This window comes from Protopterus annectens, chromosome 5.part0, assembly GCF_019279795.1.
Source record: "Protopterus annectens isolate FY-2018-M chromosome 5.part0, PAN1.0, whole genome shotgun sequence".
Classification (NCBI taxonomy): domain Eukaryota; kingdom Metazoa; phylum Chordata; order Ceratodontiformes; family Protopteridae; genus Protopterus; species Protopterus annectens.
In genome coordinates, this window is record NC_056735.1 from 1,003,616,883 (window position 1) to 1,003,635,095 (window position 18,213).

The window sequence follows — 18,213 nt, forward strand, 5'->3', positions numbered from 1 at the left end:
AACCCTTTGTATCATCTTTTACAAAGGGATATGTGATAGACATGAAGAAGAAAACAAAATCTAATACTTTGTTGCAGTGTTCTGAAACTCTAATTCATTATAAAAGTAAGAGAGAGATGATTTCTTTCTGAGATGTTTCAGCTTAAATTATAGCATAGCAACTATGATTGTGCAAAGAATGCCTGAAGGTAGGGAGGAAACTTATTGGTTTTATGTTGTTACACTGAAAACCCACTATGGAAAAACACTCATTTCTAAAAAATGAAAATTTAGCAGCAATGTTTGGAATCCAAAGATTTCATAAGCATTTTATATGGTTATATGTTTACTGAGGATATAGATCACAAATCACATACTCCATTTTCCAGTTAAAATAAACTTGCTCCACTAATGATTTTACCAAAAACACAGTGTAAAGCAATGTTTCTGAGTGCATGAATTTACTATTGTTTACATACAAGGAAATACAACGCTAATACTGATGCAATAAAAGTATGCTATTTATTTGTGAAAAGTGTTCAGACTTTAAAATACTGAATAAAGTATTACTATTAGATGTTAAGGATAGCAGACTAGTAGATGTTGAGGAAATTACATATTTGACAATCTAGTATTTAACCTTGTCACAAGTGCAGGAATTTGTCTCGAAAGAGTAGCATAGATAAGTGAACCAAGATAGTTAATATCAAATACAGCATGATCTGCGTGATATGTTGGTATAACATCACAATGACAAAGGACATATGTGCATGTTAAAATGAGTGATACACAGGCTGACACAGTATGAGAGTCTATCAAAACAAAGATGAATTTCTACATCATTAATATCACACCTTGGCTGTATTATTAGCAGACATGGTATGAGGAAACTACCAGACAAGGTGGAAGCGGTATTAAAGGCACCTGAACTATAATATGCCCATAATGTAATCCTGCCTTGGACTGGTAAATTACTACTGTGGAGTTCTACCTAAGCTTTCTGCAGTGTTACATCCAGCCAAAGGTTTATTACATAATGTGACAGTACTGCATTTGGGTTTGATGAGAAATTCTGCACTCTCAGCAGATGTGGTGCTGATACCTTTCAATATGCCTATGTTAATGGACAAGTAATACTTCATAATACAGAACCAGAAATGGGTTACTGCACAAGTTCCTGGGTGTTATAGAAAAAATAACCACTTTTGTGTCACACTCATTAATAAATGCAGAAATAAAGTATGCCCTAATAAACTGAAATGTCCTTAGTCTTATTAGATGAGTATGGAAGCTCTAGTTCCCCAGTGTTTCATGGATTCAAAACTTACTGAAACTTTGACTTGATGAAACAAACAGTTGAAATGTTAACTCAATGAGAAAATAATAAATAAATAACTAAATATTTTCCATGTGATAAGACACCACACATCTCCAATATGGTAAGCTTTCCCCTTTAGATTGCATAATATGCAGCAATTCCACAGCTGCACAACTTTTGGAGAAAAAAGAAAACCCCAAACTCAAAAACAAAAATATATATTTAGCCTCTGCCTTTCAGTAATAAGTGCAATATCTCAAATTTAGGAGAGCCATTCAGTACATGTCTTATGAATGCAAGCAGCCCAGGTAATGCAAACTGTTATAGGAGAAGGTACTTGAGTTGTAAGGGGAATGGGATGGTCACTGGCTACAAGAAGGACCATTACTGTATAACTGAGAAGAATCTGCCAGGTTACATACATCTTCAATATCTGTAAAATAGAATGCCTTCCTTTCTATGCTTTGTACAGTGTTACTTAAACAGCCATAAAGATAAGAGCACCAGACAATAAACCCTATAGCTCCCTGCAGTTTCTATTTGTTGTATCACAGAGTCAAGATCAAAACTCGCTCATTCTTATGAATCTTCCTGTCTGATTTGCTACTGTTCTCCCAGGGTAACATGGCTGAAATACAAAATGATAACAAACATAGCACTTCCACAACAAAAGATGGTACACTTTTCTCAGCAGCATAATTTTAGATAGAAAATAAAGACTTAACAATGTACAACTGTAACATCTGTTATGAGAAAGGTGTTAGAACTGTAATGTTCCACTAACATTAAAAAAAAGGCAAATCTTGCTTGTTTATAACAGAACTATTCTCCCCTTGGCTGTATCTCACACCATTATGCATAAAAAACACAAACAGGCCAATAATTACATTTAGAATTTAGCATTTATGGCCTATTGTTAATCCACTTTTTTAACCCAATAATCTAATCATTTAAATCCAGCAATGAATTATTACTCAACTCTGCTAAGCATACAGGCAAATATCCAAAACTATGTGGCATATTTGCCATAGAGACAGGTACTTGGAGCAATCAGTCAACATAAGCAAAACTTCGAACGTTTTAAGACAGCAATTGATTGATATGTAAATAAAAAGTAAAACACTATACTAAATGATTCTTTTTGTGAATACACACCCTATACCACACTTTCCGAAAACACAGTTTAATAAATAATAGGGTACTGTGATGAGTGTTATTTGTACGTACTTGTGCTGTCTTCATATACGACCGTCACAATCCTCCAGTTGAAATAAAGCACCAGGTCTAAGATGGCTTTGCTAATTGCTGCGTAGTCTGGGAAGAGGTTGATATGAAATGAGTCCTTGTTATCAACTGCAGGATGTTTCCAGCGAGTCTGTATGTGTGGAACTTCAAGAGCATTACAGATGGACTGTACTGCACTTACAGAAGAACTATGGGTAGGGCCAAACACTGCAGCAACTCCAAGGGCAAGCTGATCACAAGCTGAAAGAGAAAGACATTTCCAGTAAAGCATAAGCAACATAAAACAATTATTTCTGAGTACTGACATTTGGCTTTGGCATACACACATATATATATATATATATATAAAATATATATATAAATAAAATATATATATAAATAAAATATATAGACACATACATATATATATATATATATATATATATATATATATATATATATATATATATATATATAAATATATGTTTATGTATGTATATACGTAAACTTGTTCAAGCTGAAGTACAAACATTTATTACTTTTTTAATCACATTTTCATGTGGTAGCCCAGGCCCAAAGCACAGCGAGATAAAACCCTGGAAATGGCCCAGACAACCTGTGATAAAAGTAGCAGCTTAGGTGCTGGAGAAGCTGCAAATGGAGTGCCAGAAGTGACTGACTGACTTACTCTGGCTTGCCCATCTTGAGGGAAGGGGATTTCAGTCTGTTGAGCCACCACCAGCCAGAAGAGGCATGGAGATTATGAATGAGGGAGTCTAGATGAGCACTAGCAAGGGGGAAGATGACTGGCTCCCTGAGTACACCCAGAAAAAAATGGAATGATTTTCACTTTAATATCATGGAACATGGCCTAGCTTGGGGGTGGGGGCCAAATAGGGGGTTGTTCAGGGCACCTGACAACTGACCTACAACTTTAAAATAATCCATGAGATGTGGTCTTCATATTCCTAATCTGGTGATGGTAACCCGCATTAATAAATGTGTGAAGCACATACATGCATGGAAAAAGTATTTTAGTCTATCATAGTTACAAGAGTGCTCATTTCAACCACTCTGGGAAAGGATTAGTGCCATTAGAAATGTCCACGTAGACTATATCAGTAGATGCAGGCAAAGGCACAAACCACCTGTACAACAGTACTTCCAATCTGCTCTTATCTCCGTACTGGGAATATCCAGTATAAAGGATGAAATGGGCTCGGGGCTGATGGGAGGGGTTTTATTGTCATATGACTCAGAAAAGGAAAATAAACAACAACAAAAAATTGCTTTTGCAAGAACAATCTGTATAATTAGCCTGATATGATAGGATGAAAGCACTAATAAGGTATTTTTTTAATTGCGTCAAAAAACTATAATTCAGAAAATGCCAGTGTAACATTATTAATATACAATGAACAGATCCAGACTAGACGAAGTAGGAAATGTACTTGAATTTAAAAAATGGGAAAAACTGACAACAAGCAAATACATTTCAGAGTGGTACAAAAGTAAATGACCCAGCTCTTATGTAATTATAGGTATAAAAACTATTACCAGAAGTAAAACAAAGTTTCAGGGGACTAGAGAGCTTACCTAGAGGTTTTCTATATAGAATGATGGAGAACCTAACTAAACCTGCTATCAGTGGTATTAAACAAAGTTCTAGCATATGGAAGCATTCCTGACCTATGCTGGCAGGCTGCACTGGTGCCACTTTCACAAGCTGAGGAGGGTCACAACAGACACAGTCAATCTTAGACTTATCAAGTTGATCAATATCCTGTGTAAAATCATGGAGGAGAGTCATAACGGAACTTACTGAAAATGACACAGGGTACCCACTTCTGTTAGATGAGAAGCACTGTGGTGCAGTTAAGGGATATCCTGTCTTTTTAATCCAGTAGCATTCTTTGAAGAGGGAAATGCAGCACTGTGTGAAGAAATGAAAGTGCATGCTTCTTACTGTGTTCTTACTAAGACATTCATTGTTAGTCCACATAAAGGAATGACTGTCAAATTAAAACAAATAAATATGAATCCACACATAACTCTATAAGTAAAATACCAGTTTAATAACAGGGCACAATTAGTGAGGGTAGAAGGGTTTCCTGTCTATACCAAGAGGGGTTAGTACAGGTAAACTGCATGGCTCTGTTTTGGGGCGCAGTTCTTGAACTATTATTCTCAGATGTAAAGGTAGAAAACAGGCTTTGGATAACCAAACATGCTGATTTCTGCTAACAGGGCAACATACATACTTCAGTAAATGATGTCAAAGATTATCAAGATCATTTATAAAAATACATACCTGATCGCAGTAATATGATGTCATTTTCAATGTCAGGAAATATTATCTGATTTAGCAAACAGGACATAAATTATGACTGTAAAATAAATAGCAGAATCTTAAAAATTACACCATCATTACAAGGTTAAGGAAAATGGCAGACAGTTTAAACTATGACAATTGTGTATCTATCAATGACAAAACAACAATCAGTAACCTGTTTAATTCATAAGATTATATCCAGTAATCACACAGAGAAAATAGTGCCACTTTACTCCTTGCTAATCCAATCTTTACTGAACAGAATGCTTTTTGTAGCTTTTAAACAACCTCCTGAAACCCCCTAAACCATCTTAGTAATGTGTGCTAACCCTAACCATAAGCTTGCCCCTACGCCTAACCCCATCCTTACACCTTACGTTATCAAGACCCCTTTCACTGACATTGTCACTAAATAAGACACTTGTGCATTTTACATATGACAGCACGTGCACAACACTAAATCTGTCACTTTGCCTAGCTCTTACTCTATCCTCAACCCACAAACCACTCCCCGTCCTGAAGCCCAACCTTTACCCAAAGATTTTGGCATTACTAAACAATTCCACTTATCATAACAACAAGCAGTTGGTCTTCCTCCTTTTGTCACCTCTAGCACTTGACAAAGAGTGTTTTTGATTTACTTCCATAGCAGTATGCTCTGAAGACACACCGGCTATTCAGCGGAATGATCTGCACTCATTTATAAGTAATAGATAGATAGATAGACAAACAGACAGGTATAGAAAAGCTTTATCTATTTAGAAGGTAGGTAAAGTGGACCACTAGTGGTCCTTTCACTCATGGCCCAGAATACAAAAAACAAAAAATGATAAATTAACCCATTCTATCCAGTCAAACTCTAAAAGTTCGGACTGAAACTTTCACTGGTCTTTTGACAAAATGAAGCTATGTTCTCCTACTTCAAGCAAATATTCACATCTATAGAACTGTGAGTGCCTTTTTTTGTAGAAACATAGGTGTTACTAAAGAAGTATAAACAGCATTATAAACAGCAAACTACTCACCTCATATGAAGTTTCCATTAGATTCCAGGTCTTAAACTGGATTTTATAAATTGCAATAACAAAGTAAATATTCATTTTGGTAATATTTTGTAAACAAGATACGTTATTTCAGTAACCAATCAAGCTGTTTGTATGCTGTCAGAAGTATGTTTTTTTATCTAGCTGTGAGCTTTCACCTGAGGCTAACCATTTCTTTCTGTGTTGTTTGGTCATTTGAGACATTTAAATAAATATTAAAACTATGACCATATAACAAATATATGATCAATATTTAATAACTTGTTAGTTACATTAGACAGAGGTAAATAATCATTTCATCTGCAATATCCATCATGTAGTCTTTAAGATGGAATCTTTCATTAGATTGTATGTACTACAGTTTTACAATAGTTAACATAAATATGAAGAGATAATATTAGACACCAAGAAATAGCACTAGGATGATCCAAGAGAAATGCCTGGAGTATCACTAGGGTTTAGTTTAAACAAGCGACATTAAGACACAAGAGGAGAACAAAACAATCAATAACATACAAAGTACAATCAGAAGATTAAGGCAAAATCGTGGCACAACTACATAGAAAGCATGCATAGTGCTACTAATGACAAAAGGTGCCAGGGCATTAAACAAAACCAGGCTCATCAGATAAGAGGATTAAGCTACAAATCCAGTCCATCAACATTCACAATGTTGTCATAGGTTTGCTTTTAGAGAGAGAGAGAGAGAGAGTGTGTGTGTGTGTGTGTGTGTGTGTGTGTGTGTGTGTGTGTGTGTGTGTGTGTGTGTGTGTGTGTGTGTGTGTGTGTGTGTTCTTCTCTTTCTGTGTCTGTGTGAATCAGAAGCACAAAATATCAGCATACGGCTATGGCAAATAAGATAAGGCTCCCAGGATCATAAGGTCTTACTAGATAAGTGGCCTAAGTAGCCGTAAAGAGCTTAGCCATGCAAAGGTTTATTGAGCAGATTTGCCACCCTGCTCAGTGAAGGTCATACTGCTTACCCCAGGAAAATATTTGTAGGTGCCACTTTGACCATAACTGAAGTTGAAGGACAATATGTTACACTGTCTGAAATGCAAGGGGAGCTTGTTTCATATATTTGGAATTCACTGTGTGAAGACCATATCTAAGAGATCTTGGCTATGTTTCTGTGAAGGCTGAGATCTATTGAGTATTTTTAGTACTACCAGCATTTATGTGGTGGATTAGGTCTAGAAGGACAGTTTCTTTCATAAATAATAAAAGTCAAGAAAAAGGCAATAAAGACGGTGAAGGAAGTTTTAATCACAACAAAGACTTAGTGCTTCCATCCTTAACAATTCATAGGGCTTTATCAGAGTAAAAGACAAAGACTACACACACTTAATATAATTACATCAATTATCTAGCAGCCAACCAATTATCTTAATTAATTAACTTTAATCAAATATTATTTAAAAGATATACAAAATGTCAAAAATCACTCAAATATAAGCCTACCATAATATATATTATTAGAAAAAATACACAAAAATGAGTTAACACACAAAGTAAGTGTTAAAAACATCAATAATATACACATTCTTATAGGAAGGGTAACAATTTAAATCAAATTAGCCTTGCTCGGAACTTTAAAATCCTTATGAGAGAACAGTAGCTGATTCCTTATTCAGATTCAGGTTCAGATATTTTAGTCTGTCATTTCACATCCATGGATGCCCTTTGTATACTTCCACCGTACTCTTGCAATTAAGTCATGCTTGTTTTCTTATAAGGGTTCTACACTGTTATTCCATACTCAAGTTTGGGTCTAATGTAACTAACAGACAACAGTTTCATCATGTCTGATTTCCTAGACTTTATATATCTTTTTTATACAATCTGTAGTTCTATAACTATCGTTAACCAATTAGGTGATATAGTTAGAAAAAAACTTAAAGCTGGATTTATCAGTATATCCAGATTCTTAAATGAGTCTGCAGTTTCAATCACTGTTTGTTGCATTAAAAATATTCACCTTTAAGTTTATGTCTCCCAAATCTTTTATGCTTAGTTTTTGAAGTATTTATTGACATATTATAGTCAGTTCAGTCAAGTTGTTTTGCAGACATGCCCTGTCTGTAACACATGAAATCAGTTTACTCATTTTCAAGTAACCTGAAAGACACATCTGAAAGATGCAACCTAAACAAGTATGGGCTTACGTTAGAGCCCTGTAACCTAGAATTTTATGGGTCTATATTACATTGTCCGGAAAACCTATTCAGCGAACGCCTGTTCGCTGACCACTAAACAGCAAAATCTAACTCCCATGAATGGCAGTTTCAGCAAATTTTTCCCTAAGGGAAAAAAATGCTTGGCCATCATTGGGAAGTTGCCCTTTACCCCACTGTAGTGCGATCTCAGAGTTGGTATATTTAATTAGGATGGCATGGGGTGTGTGGGGGGGCAACCCCCCCCACTTTGAAAGGTTTGAAAGAGTGTCTGGTTTTTGGTTGGCCAAGCGATTTTTTCCCCTAAGAAAAAAATTGCTGAAACAGCTGTTTGAGGAAGTTGGATTTCGCTGTTTAGTGGTTGGCGAACAAGCATTCACTGAAGAGGTTTATCGACAATGTAATATAGACCCAATTTTAATTGTTGTATATTTGCCATGTCCTATTTGTAAGCCATACATGTTCAACTGGAGAGTCAATTTGCAACTCAATGAGTGACATATGTGTTTATGTTTAGAGTAGTGAGTTTTGTCAATAATGCCAGCTAACAGAATCATTCCAAAGACTTTAGCACAATCCATCCATACAATATGGATCTAATGGTTCTTGCATCAATAACAGTTTAAAAAAAAAAATCAGACAAATTATGGTTATCTCTCATGAAGCCAGACTGATTAGGGTAGAGGAATTATAAGTTACCAGTTTCACTATTTATGAGGTTGACCAAAGTATGCTCCACGATTTTATAGATGATGCTGGTGAAGCTAATAGGACAATATTTGCCAGGATCTGTAGTGGGTCTTCCCTATTGGACTGGCACCATGGCAACCACTCTCATGAGATCAGAAGCATACCCCATGGAGAGACTAAGGTTAAAAGGTTTAGAAGGGGGTTCAGCAATGTTATACTTTGCATCTACTGGGAGACCATCTGATATATAATCAAGGCACATGGAGCTATTTTTTTACCTTGGATAGAGCTTATATGTTCTGGTCCATTGTGGTGATGGGAGAAGGCCAGTTTAGTGACTCAAGGGAAATAACATACGAATGAGTGAGTTACCTTGCAACTGATTTTTTCAACATAGCATTGGTAATTGCTTCAAACTCAGAACAGGTAGTGATAGATAATGGAGCTTAGGCATATAGTTAAAAGAAAAGGCTTTCATTATCTTTGGAATAAATGGCTACATTTAGCTCATAGACTGCCTTAGTGTTTCCAATGGCATGGATGATTTTTTGTTGGCCTGCCTAAGCCACTTCTTAAAGTGGAAGATAGGGAACCTTTTATATGATGTAAGCAAATTTTCCCTTTTATGACAGAGCTAAGTGATTTAGGAGTTCCACCATAAGGCATTATTTTTCCATATCTCTTTATACATATGCTGAATTTGGAGAAAGTCCTCTAGCCATTGCATCAGATTGGCACAGAAATCAGAGTTACATGTGGCAGCCTTATGAATAAGCATGGCCTTATCTTTGATCAGTCTGGTGAGTGGAACAGTAGTGTTTATAACTATGGAGTTGCTATTACTAGTGTACTGCAAGGTGTGGTCACAGGCATTGGACACTTTACGGAACTAGGCTTGGAACCAGCATGACTTGCCTTAAGTGTGGGTGAAGATGCAAGTGAAGATGCATTTGTTGATATTTTGCTGCGTGAATAAGGATTGTCTAAGTTGTATCTAGGAGGTTTGGGTAGTAAATTTACAACCTCAGCATGTGGACCTAGTGCTGGGTGATGGTGATGTGGTGGTAAGTTGTTTACTGATGTAAGTGGTATGTGAGAGTCTAGTCTCTAAACTAAGTATGTACTTGCACCCCCACACATTTTATTAGTACAGGGTAAGAGTAAAGGTTTGTCATTAAGCATGAGGCAGTTGCTGCACTGCTTCAGAGAACTTACTACAAGTAGGCTGGCAACAGAGGAGGACAAAGCAGACTGTGATCCCATGCTGACCAGTGGACGTTAAGATATGTCATTAACTATCTAAACTAGTGACTTACCACAAGGGCAGAACACTAGGAGCCCTAAATTCAAGAGTAATTTAACTATGAACTACTAACTAGCTACTAGTAAGTGTTGGTCTCATTGCAACTACAAGCAGCTAGGGATCAATGTCTGTCTGCTTTTTCTCTCACTAGGATCACAACAGTGATGCACAAATCCAAAGATGTATCCTTATAAGTGGTCGGAGCACACCAGTAACAATAGTCTCTTGGAAAATGTCAAACTGGTACTTTTCTCACCAGAATCAAACTAGGCACGCTGGTTAAAAGATGGTTCTTGAGATATGCTTCTTAGCCTATCCAGTAAACTTTTATTTCAGATGTGCAGATTTTATAACTAGAAGGGAGATGTGATTTAAAGCTGAAGATAGTGCATTATGCACCTAGTGGGTAGGAAGAAAATAAATGATGGTACCAGACATTTTATCAATCTGTGGAGAGGACCTTCCCAATATTATATTTTATTGCTGGCTAGGGCAGGCAAAAGAAAGAAAACTTGGAGGAGCTTCTAAAGTCAAATTTACTTAAGGGATAAGATCAAGAGCCACACACTGAAAGTAAAAGAAGAGAAGTACAGTAAAACATACTGCAATAAATTAATTGCAAAAAACAAGAATGACATAGACATGCAAAATACAAGCCAGCAAATCCAAAATACTCACACAGCAACTGTAGTAAGCAGGTTACATGGATTAAACGTTGCCCTTTTTTGGTTACCAGAAATAAAAAAATGCTACTTCCCAGTTCTTGCACAATTCAGACAGAGTTAATTATTTTGTAGTTAAAGAATGCATCAAGAAATGATAGATAAGCATTCCTAGTGAGGAACTTTCTTTTAATACTTTAAGATAAAAGCAAATTAAAATAAAACAATAATTAAATTAAAACAAATCACAACAAACCAGCAAAATCCTGGAAACAATGCAAGTATGTAAACTTGTAACCAGGAAATCCAGAACAGGCATAGACTATATTTAGAGGGCATGTCTCAAAGTTTAAACCTTATCCTGGTCTGCTTACCTTGAATAAAAATGCTACTTCTCAAACAATTATACTAGACTTAATCATTTTTTCTTCAGTTAAGGAATTCAATACAGATTGCTACTAACTGGCTCTCATGAAAAATGTTCTTTTAATTCTCCAAGGAAAAAAAACGATGCAACGTAAGTACCGAAACTATAAACCAAGAACTTTAAAACAGTCACAGAGCAGATTTATCGTTTAGCAATACGCCTCACAAATTAAGTGCTGCCCTCAGGTCCAGATCCAGCACAAGGCTACATAGGCAACTGCCTAGAGCCTGGTGCTGCCTAGGGGGCCAGGTCTTGTAACATTATTTAAAACAAAGGCTGTTTATAAAAATTTCCATTTTTTTCTCTTTTAACAACAAAGCAAATTCTCATTTAAAGGGTCCAATTTTCTGCTAAATGTGCAAAAAACACCCACAGCAGCATGATGTGCTGTGCGATATTTGAAAGGGCACAGCAGAAACAGAAAAGACCGGGACCGACTTGGTGCACGCTTTGACATCCTGCAGATGATAATTTTGCAGTATTACCAGCAACCACATGATTAATGACACCCAGCCAGCAAATTTCCAAACACAATCCCGTGTGTTTGTGTGTGTGTGTTCATGCGTGCGCGTGTGCGTGTGTGTGTGTGTGTGTGTGTGCGTGTGTGTGTGTGTATCTGAAATATCCCAATCTGTCCCAATTAGGGGAACTTTCTAGTTGAGTGAATTGCTCAGTGTCAAACACTACCTTAACCAATCAATAGTATTAAATGTCCACGCTTACTGCCAGGCCTCCTTCAATTTCTTTTATTTATTTATTTTTTTTGGTACATCAATGTAATTCATAGAGTTTTGTGTATCATAACATGTTTCGATGTAAAACTTGTTGTTCTGTTAACTTTTTAAGTGATTTAGGGTAGTATTATTTGTCTCAAATCTTGCAGAACATCTTTGATTTTTGCCTCATATTTATGCCCCACACTGTCCTTGAGCAAGTCAATTAACCTAGCAGTGCTTTGGGGTTACTGGAAATTTGGGTTAAACTCCTCAGTGATCCTCTGGACAGCAAGCCTAGTAACTAGTAGTAACCATAGTACTTATACTGTAAAGGAAAGAAATTGATTGTAGTAAACAGGTGTATCATCGGGTCCAATTTGGAATTTCAAAATTTCACAATCCCGACATTCTAAATACAGATGCTCAGAACCTCAGAATTGCGAAATCTTGAAACCTGTAAGTGGAGATTGCCATACAGTGCATAATGGGAACATTACCATTCTCTTAACTGTAGTGCGATCTCAGAGTTAGTATATTTAAGTTGCAGGGGGTGTGGGGGTGCAGGGGGGCTTGCCCCCCTGCAAAAATCATCTTTTTGATATATTCCTGATTTTGTTTTTTTTGGGAGGGGCTTTTTTGTTATTTCGGTATCACCATATGAGCAATGTTCTTTGGATGTGAACCCTGGTTTTCTTGCTCTGCTGAATGCTGACAGTGCATTTATTATTTAAATGTGCATAAATTTGACAGCATGAAGTTTATTATTTTAATGTTAATGTTATAACTACAAATACATTTTTATTTAGCTTTCTTTTTCCAGGCACACAGCTGTGAAATGCAGTTTGTCTGGGCAGGAACAGTTTGTCTAGCACTTAGTGTAGATGAGTAATGCTATGAGCTGTTAGAAGAGCTGCTTCTTGTAGAACATGGTTTGATTCCCTCAGCCTTCATTTGTCTTTTATATGGCTGCCAACTTATTTCACAAGACAGTACTCCTATTCTGCTCATGAGAAGGGACACTTGTGTCCAGTGAGGGGTCCCAGACTGTTAGCAAATATGTTGCACATTTGTCTTTGGAATTTCTCACAGCAAGAGGTTCTCCCATTCGATTCTCGGCTGGAGTGCGGACAGTGCCTTCTATGTGGAGTCTGCATGTCCTCCCCGCGGTTGGGTGGGCGTTCGAAAGACATGTGTATATGGGCGTGCCTTTGTTGAAGGTTGAACGTAGAGCTGGCACCTCGGCGATCCTCAAAATCTACTGCCAATCATTAGCGGACCGGAGTTCCGCCGTGGCGAGCCCTAACTGGGAAAAGCCGAAAGACAACAACAGTACTTCACTATATGCTACTTGAGTATGAATCTCAGCATGTCTACTGAAGTTCATGGGTTGCCAGATGCATTTTTGCTAAATGTGAGTTTCAATGAAAGAGAAATTTACTGTTATTCATGCTAAATTTGTTTTCAACGTGAGAGTGTTTTCTTTAAGAAATTGCTGTCAGTGTTTTCTCCGTAAAATTTGAAATAATATATTTAAATGAAATCCACATCTCTGTGATAATGGTAAAAGTAAAGAAAATTGTATGCACATTAACAGGTTTGAATAGTGTTTATGGTAACTGGGGAGAGACAGCCAAGTAATGGGATACTGATATGGCTGACAGGGGCCTGATTCATTACCCTGTATAGGGCCCCATTTGTCCACAGACTGGTTCTGTTAACTCTGGAGGTGTATGCGGCATCACTACCATATTATTATCCATTCTTCAAGTAGGTCAGACCTGTGCTGAGTGATGTCAGAAGGAATAGCTACTCTTGATGACAGAGAAGACATAATAAGGTCAAAAATAAGATGTAGGTGTCCTGTTAGAATTTAAGCCCCTCCCCAAAAAATAGTATGTTGCACACAGTAATATCTCTGATTTTTTGTATGAATTGTTGGCTGCTACAGCATTTATATTGTCTTCAGTTGTTTTGCTTTGTTTATTGCACTTAAGAATAAATGTGTTAATATGCCTGGCTGGATTGTGTAATATAGTTTAAATATGCTGCATCTTTTGTAGTTTAAACTGTTGCATTTTAGTAATATATATTTTTGCAATCGTTTCTTTACAGCCTTCAAAAACTGCACAGGGGTTTAGATTTGTCTCATATAGTCTGCATGATGATCAGACCCGTCCGATCTTCATTATCCGTTATGTAGTGATGTTTTGCATATTACTGTGATACAGTCTTCTCTACAACGTCAGATTGTAAAGGATTTCAAAATTAGTTTAAAACCGTCACTCTGGCAGTTAGCATAAGGGACTGAAGCTCCAACTTGTTAATGAGCTGCTTCCTGCAGCACGGGTGCAAGGTTTGAATTTTTCTGCCTTCATTTACCTACTGTGTGACAATGAGCAACTCACATAACCAGACAATGCTTTGGAGCAATTAGGAATTTGGACCAGGGTCCCTAATGGTTTCCAGGACTGCATGCCTAGTAACCATTAACTTGCTGTCGTTGTCTTCCAGCCATTTCATATTGCACAGGTGATCTACTTCAGGACATGTTATGGCAATATCCTCAGCACACCAATTTTATATGTTTGTTTGTTTGTGTCTTTCGGCTTTTCCCGGTTAGGGGTCGCCACAGCGGAACTCCGGTCCGCTAATGATTGGCAGTAGAGTTTTACGTGCTGGCTTGCTGGGCCTAACGCACAACCTTCAATGAAGGAATAACCGTTCACGCATGTCGCCACACAGAAGACGTTCTAACTGAGAATCGAACAGGCAATGTCTAACTGTGAGGTGACAACGCTACCGCAGCACCACCACCGCAGTATATGTAACATATGCAATTTATTCATCAAAAGCAATAGGCACTGCATTTGTAGATGAAGCACTGAAATGCAAAGTTGTTTTCCAGCAGCAACCTCTTCATTAGTAATAGCTCTCTTTAATGTGGAATTATTCAGATGACTTTTACTTCTGAAGTGATTGTATACATTGATGTAGCATAGGCGGTTAGTATTTCTTATGCTCTTGTAAATATTCTTTTATTTAATCTGTACTGCACATGGCTGGATCTTAAGGTAGGATGTTAGTGATCTTTATACAGTTTCATGCATTTCATTTAAAGCTATCAATAAAGTACATGCACATTTATTTTTGCATATCAGTAAGGGGTATACAAATTCAAAGTGTTTACAACTGCCGTGGGGTGAGGACGGGGGGCTTTGTGGATGAAAGTGTTTTATGCTCTTATCGTCTGGTCCTTTTTAAACAGTCTTTAGTCTGGCTTTGCAGGACTAGTGTGCATGTGTGTGTGTGAATTAAGCTGGGATACTCTGGTTACTGTGTGATAACATGAAATAAATTTGAAATGTGACTTTAGTCCTAATTGTTAATTGTTTAGACATGGACATCTGAGAAGGATGCAGCCAACAATGTAACTATAATTGCTTGGTTTGTAGAACATCTGTTGATATAATTGTTCACATAATCAGCCACTGGCCAGATGAATTTTTAGTGAATGTGAGTTTCAAGGGAAGAGAAGTTTACTGTTGTTCCTGCTAAATCTGCTTTCAATGTGAGATTGTTTTTTTTAGCAAACAGTCATCATTGCTTGAGCTTTAAATAAAGGTTTTAAATCAAATGCCTGTAACTATTATAAAAATAAACAAGAAAACAGTATGCATACTGACAGGTTTGAACTGTGTTATAATACCTAGGGCAGACAGCAAAGTAATGGGACACTGGAATATCTGGGTGAGGGATCTGGTCCATTACTCTGCCTAGGGCTCTATCTGACCATGATCCAGCTCTGGCTGCCTTATTCTGCTCATTATAAATAAAACTTATGTCTCCCAACTCCTCCTACAATTCAAATAGAGTTCATCCTTTTGGAGTCAAACAATGGAACACAAACTCTTGCTAAATGTCCAAAAACAAAAACTTTATTTTAAAACTCCAAGAAAAATATATTAATTGAATAATAAATTTAAGACAAAACAAACTACAATAAAAGGCTCCTTAAAATTTTGGCACTCTTTATGCAGAGTGCAGAGATGACCCCCCCCCATGGAAAATGCAGGAGAAGAGTAAATCATGAACATTTCTCTTCTCCTTTAAACTTGTTTTTTTTTTTGTTTGCAAGGGAGTCTTGATGTAGAGAGGCAAGTCCCCACACCCCTACACTTATATATGCCAACTCCAACTTTGAGATTGCCATACCTCTGACAAAAGGGAACATTCCAAGAAATGGCCATCTTGGACTTAATAAATGTAAGTCCATTTTTTCAGCCATATAGAATCCACCTTTTGGGACCCACTCTTGTCCCAACATTTCAAATGGTTTCTCAGTAAAACAAAACAGAAAGACAGGAAACAATATTAATATACAAACTATAAACCAAGAAATCCAAAACAGTCACAGAGCAGCTGTAGAGTGCAGGATAGATAGATAAAATCTTGCCATGATTTGCTTTCTCTAAATAAAAACATTACTTGACAGCTACTTCTGCAGTTCAGCAGATTTAGTACTTAACAGCTGAAAGAAAACAAAACATATCCCATCTCTGTGGTATAAAGGAATAAAGTCCTGGCTAAGACACATAAAACCTGAGTTCAGTCAGCAGCTCAACTGCTAGAAGAGTCAAGCAAGGGAGGGTGGGAGTAAGGGCTTTATGCCAGCTTGACCATCTGTCAAACTGCTCTCAATAGTGGATATATTTTCGTATTACTTATGCAAAAGTAGGATTACACAATAACAATTTGTATAGGAATGGGGACTGGTGTTCCAAGGCAGTGGCATTAGCCCTTGTACACACATATCTTGAAGTACACAAATACATAAAATGTTCCTATGGTGATGTGGCTGTTATGTCATAAACCACAGGGAACTTAACTGTAAGAATTCAAATGTCTGCCTGTATGACTGCTCCTGAGGAAGTGATGGCTGATAATGAATGATAATGGGAGAAAGTGTGGAAAAGCTTTCTTTCATTCTTTTAAATCTTTAAGAAAAGCAAATTAAAACAACAAATTAAAACCAAAAAAAAAAGCACAAAAGACAAAGAGCAATAAAGATGTTTACAAAATATATAAAGATGTAACATAACTATAAACCAAGAAAACGAAGAAATTTAAAACAGTCACAATGTAGTTTTAGTTGAAAGGTCATAAGAATGCTACTTCTCAGGTCCTCCCACAGTTCTACAGCAATTAAGCCCTTTGCAAAGACTATAACACAAATGTTTACTAACTGGCCCTAATAAAAATATTTCTTAAGAAAATATAAAGGTAAAACAGCAACTTAAAAAATTCAGTAGGGCAACAGTAAAAAACAAGAAACAATGCACGTATCAAACAATAAATCAAGATATCCAAAATAATCACAAAGCAACTTTAGATTGTATTTCACAAAGACTATACTGTGTCATGTTCTGCTTATAAAATGCTACTTGTCAGCTTCTCCCACAATTCAGATAGAGTTAATCCTTTTGCGTTCAAAGAATGACATGTAAAACAAATGTTTGCTAACTGGCCTTAATCAGGCTCTTTCTTTTAAAACTCCAAGAAAAAAATATAAGATAATCAAAACATTGAAGTAAAACGTGGTGCAATAAAACAACAACAAAAGCCAAAAAACAATGTAGCCAAGGAATCCAAAATGGTAACAGAGCAGCTTTTGCTGGCAGGTCTGAAAGCATAAACCTTGTCATGTTCTGCTTATCTTAAAGGAAAATGCTGCCTTCAGCGTCTCTCACAATTCAGCCACAGCCATAACTCTAGACATGCAGACATTGAAAATAAGTACAAAACCACTGAAAGTAGGCACATTCAAGCCAAAAATCTGAGCATCTAATTAGCATTGAATGTGAATAGCAAATAGCACATAACTCTTCTTGCTTCCAGTAGGAATGTAGGATAATGCCCATGAACACGTTTAAAAAACATAAAGTGACAACAATGGTGGGAAAAATAAAGATTATTATCAAAGAGACAGAGTAAAATCTATAGACATTAATGAACATTACAAAAAAAAAAAAAATTCTACCACACAGGGTTATTTATTTGGGCTTCTGAAAATGGGAGATGTAAGATGTGCATCCTCTTTCTTTAAGTTATTGTTGCCACTAGCATGCGTGTTATGTAGTGTGGTTTCCTGTGCACTAGGTAGCTTTGAAAATCACACGTGAAACGGGGAATTCAGAAAATTGCATGAAGAGGTCAATCAAGTGTGAAATAGGGACATACCTCAAACATTAGGTACATCATATGCAGGGATAAACCAGACCTGAAAATAAACATGTGCTTCCAAAAGCAGGGATGGTTGAAAGGTCTGAAGTTAATTCTTTTGCTGTA

The 18,213-nt window shown here is 36.7% G+C and overlaps 1 protein-coding gene across 3 annotated transcripts in view; it reads right to left on the reverse strand.

Annotated features, from left to right (window-relative positions):
• GRIK1 (glutamate ionotropic receptor kainate type subunit 1) overlaps positions 1 to 18,213 on the reverse strand; it is a 1,940,968-nt gene that overhangs the window by 1,899,816 nt on the left and 22,939 nt on the right. For all 3 annotated transcript variants that reach the window (XM_044072744.1, XM_044072745.1, XM_044072743.1), the window contains exon 2: positions 2,525 to 2,782. In XM_044072744.1, coding sequence (XP_043928679.1) covers positions 2,525 to 2,782 — 258 coding nt within the window. The remainder of the gene's footprint in view (positions 1 to 2,524; positions 2,783 to 18,213) is intronic.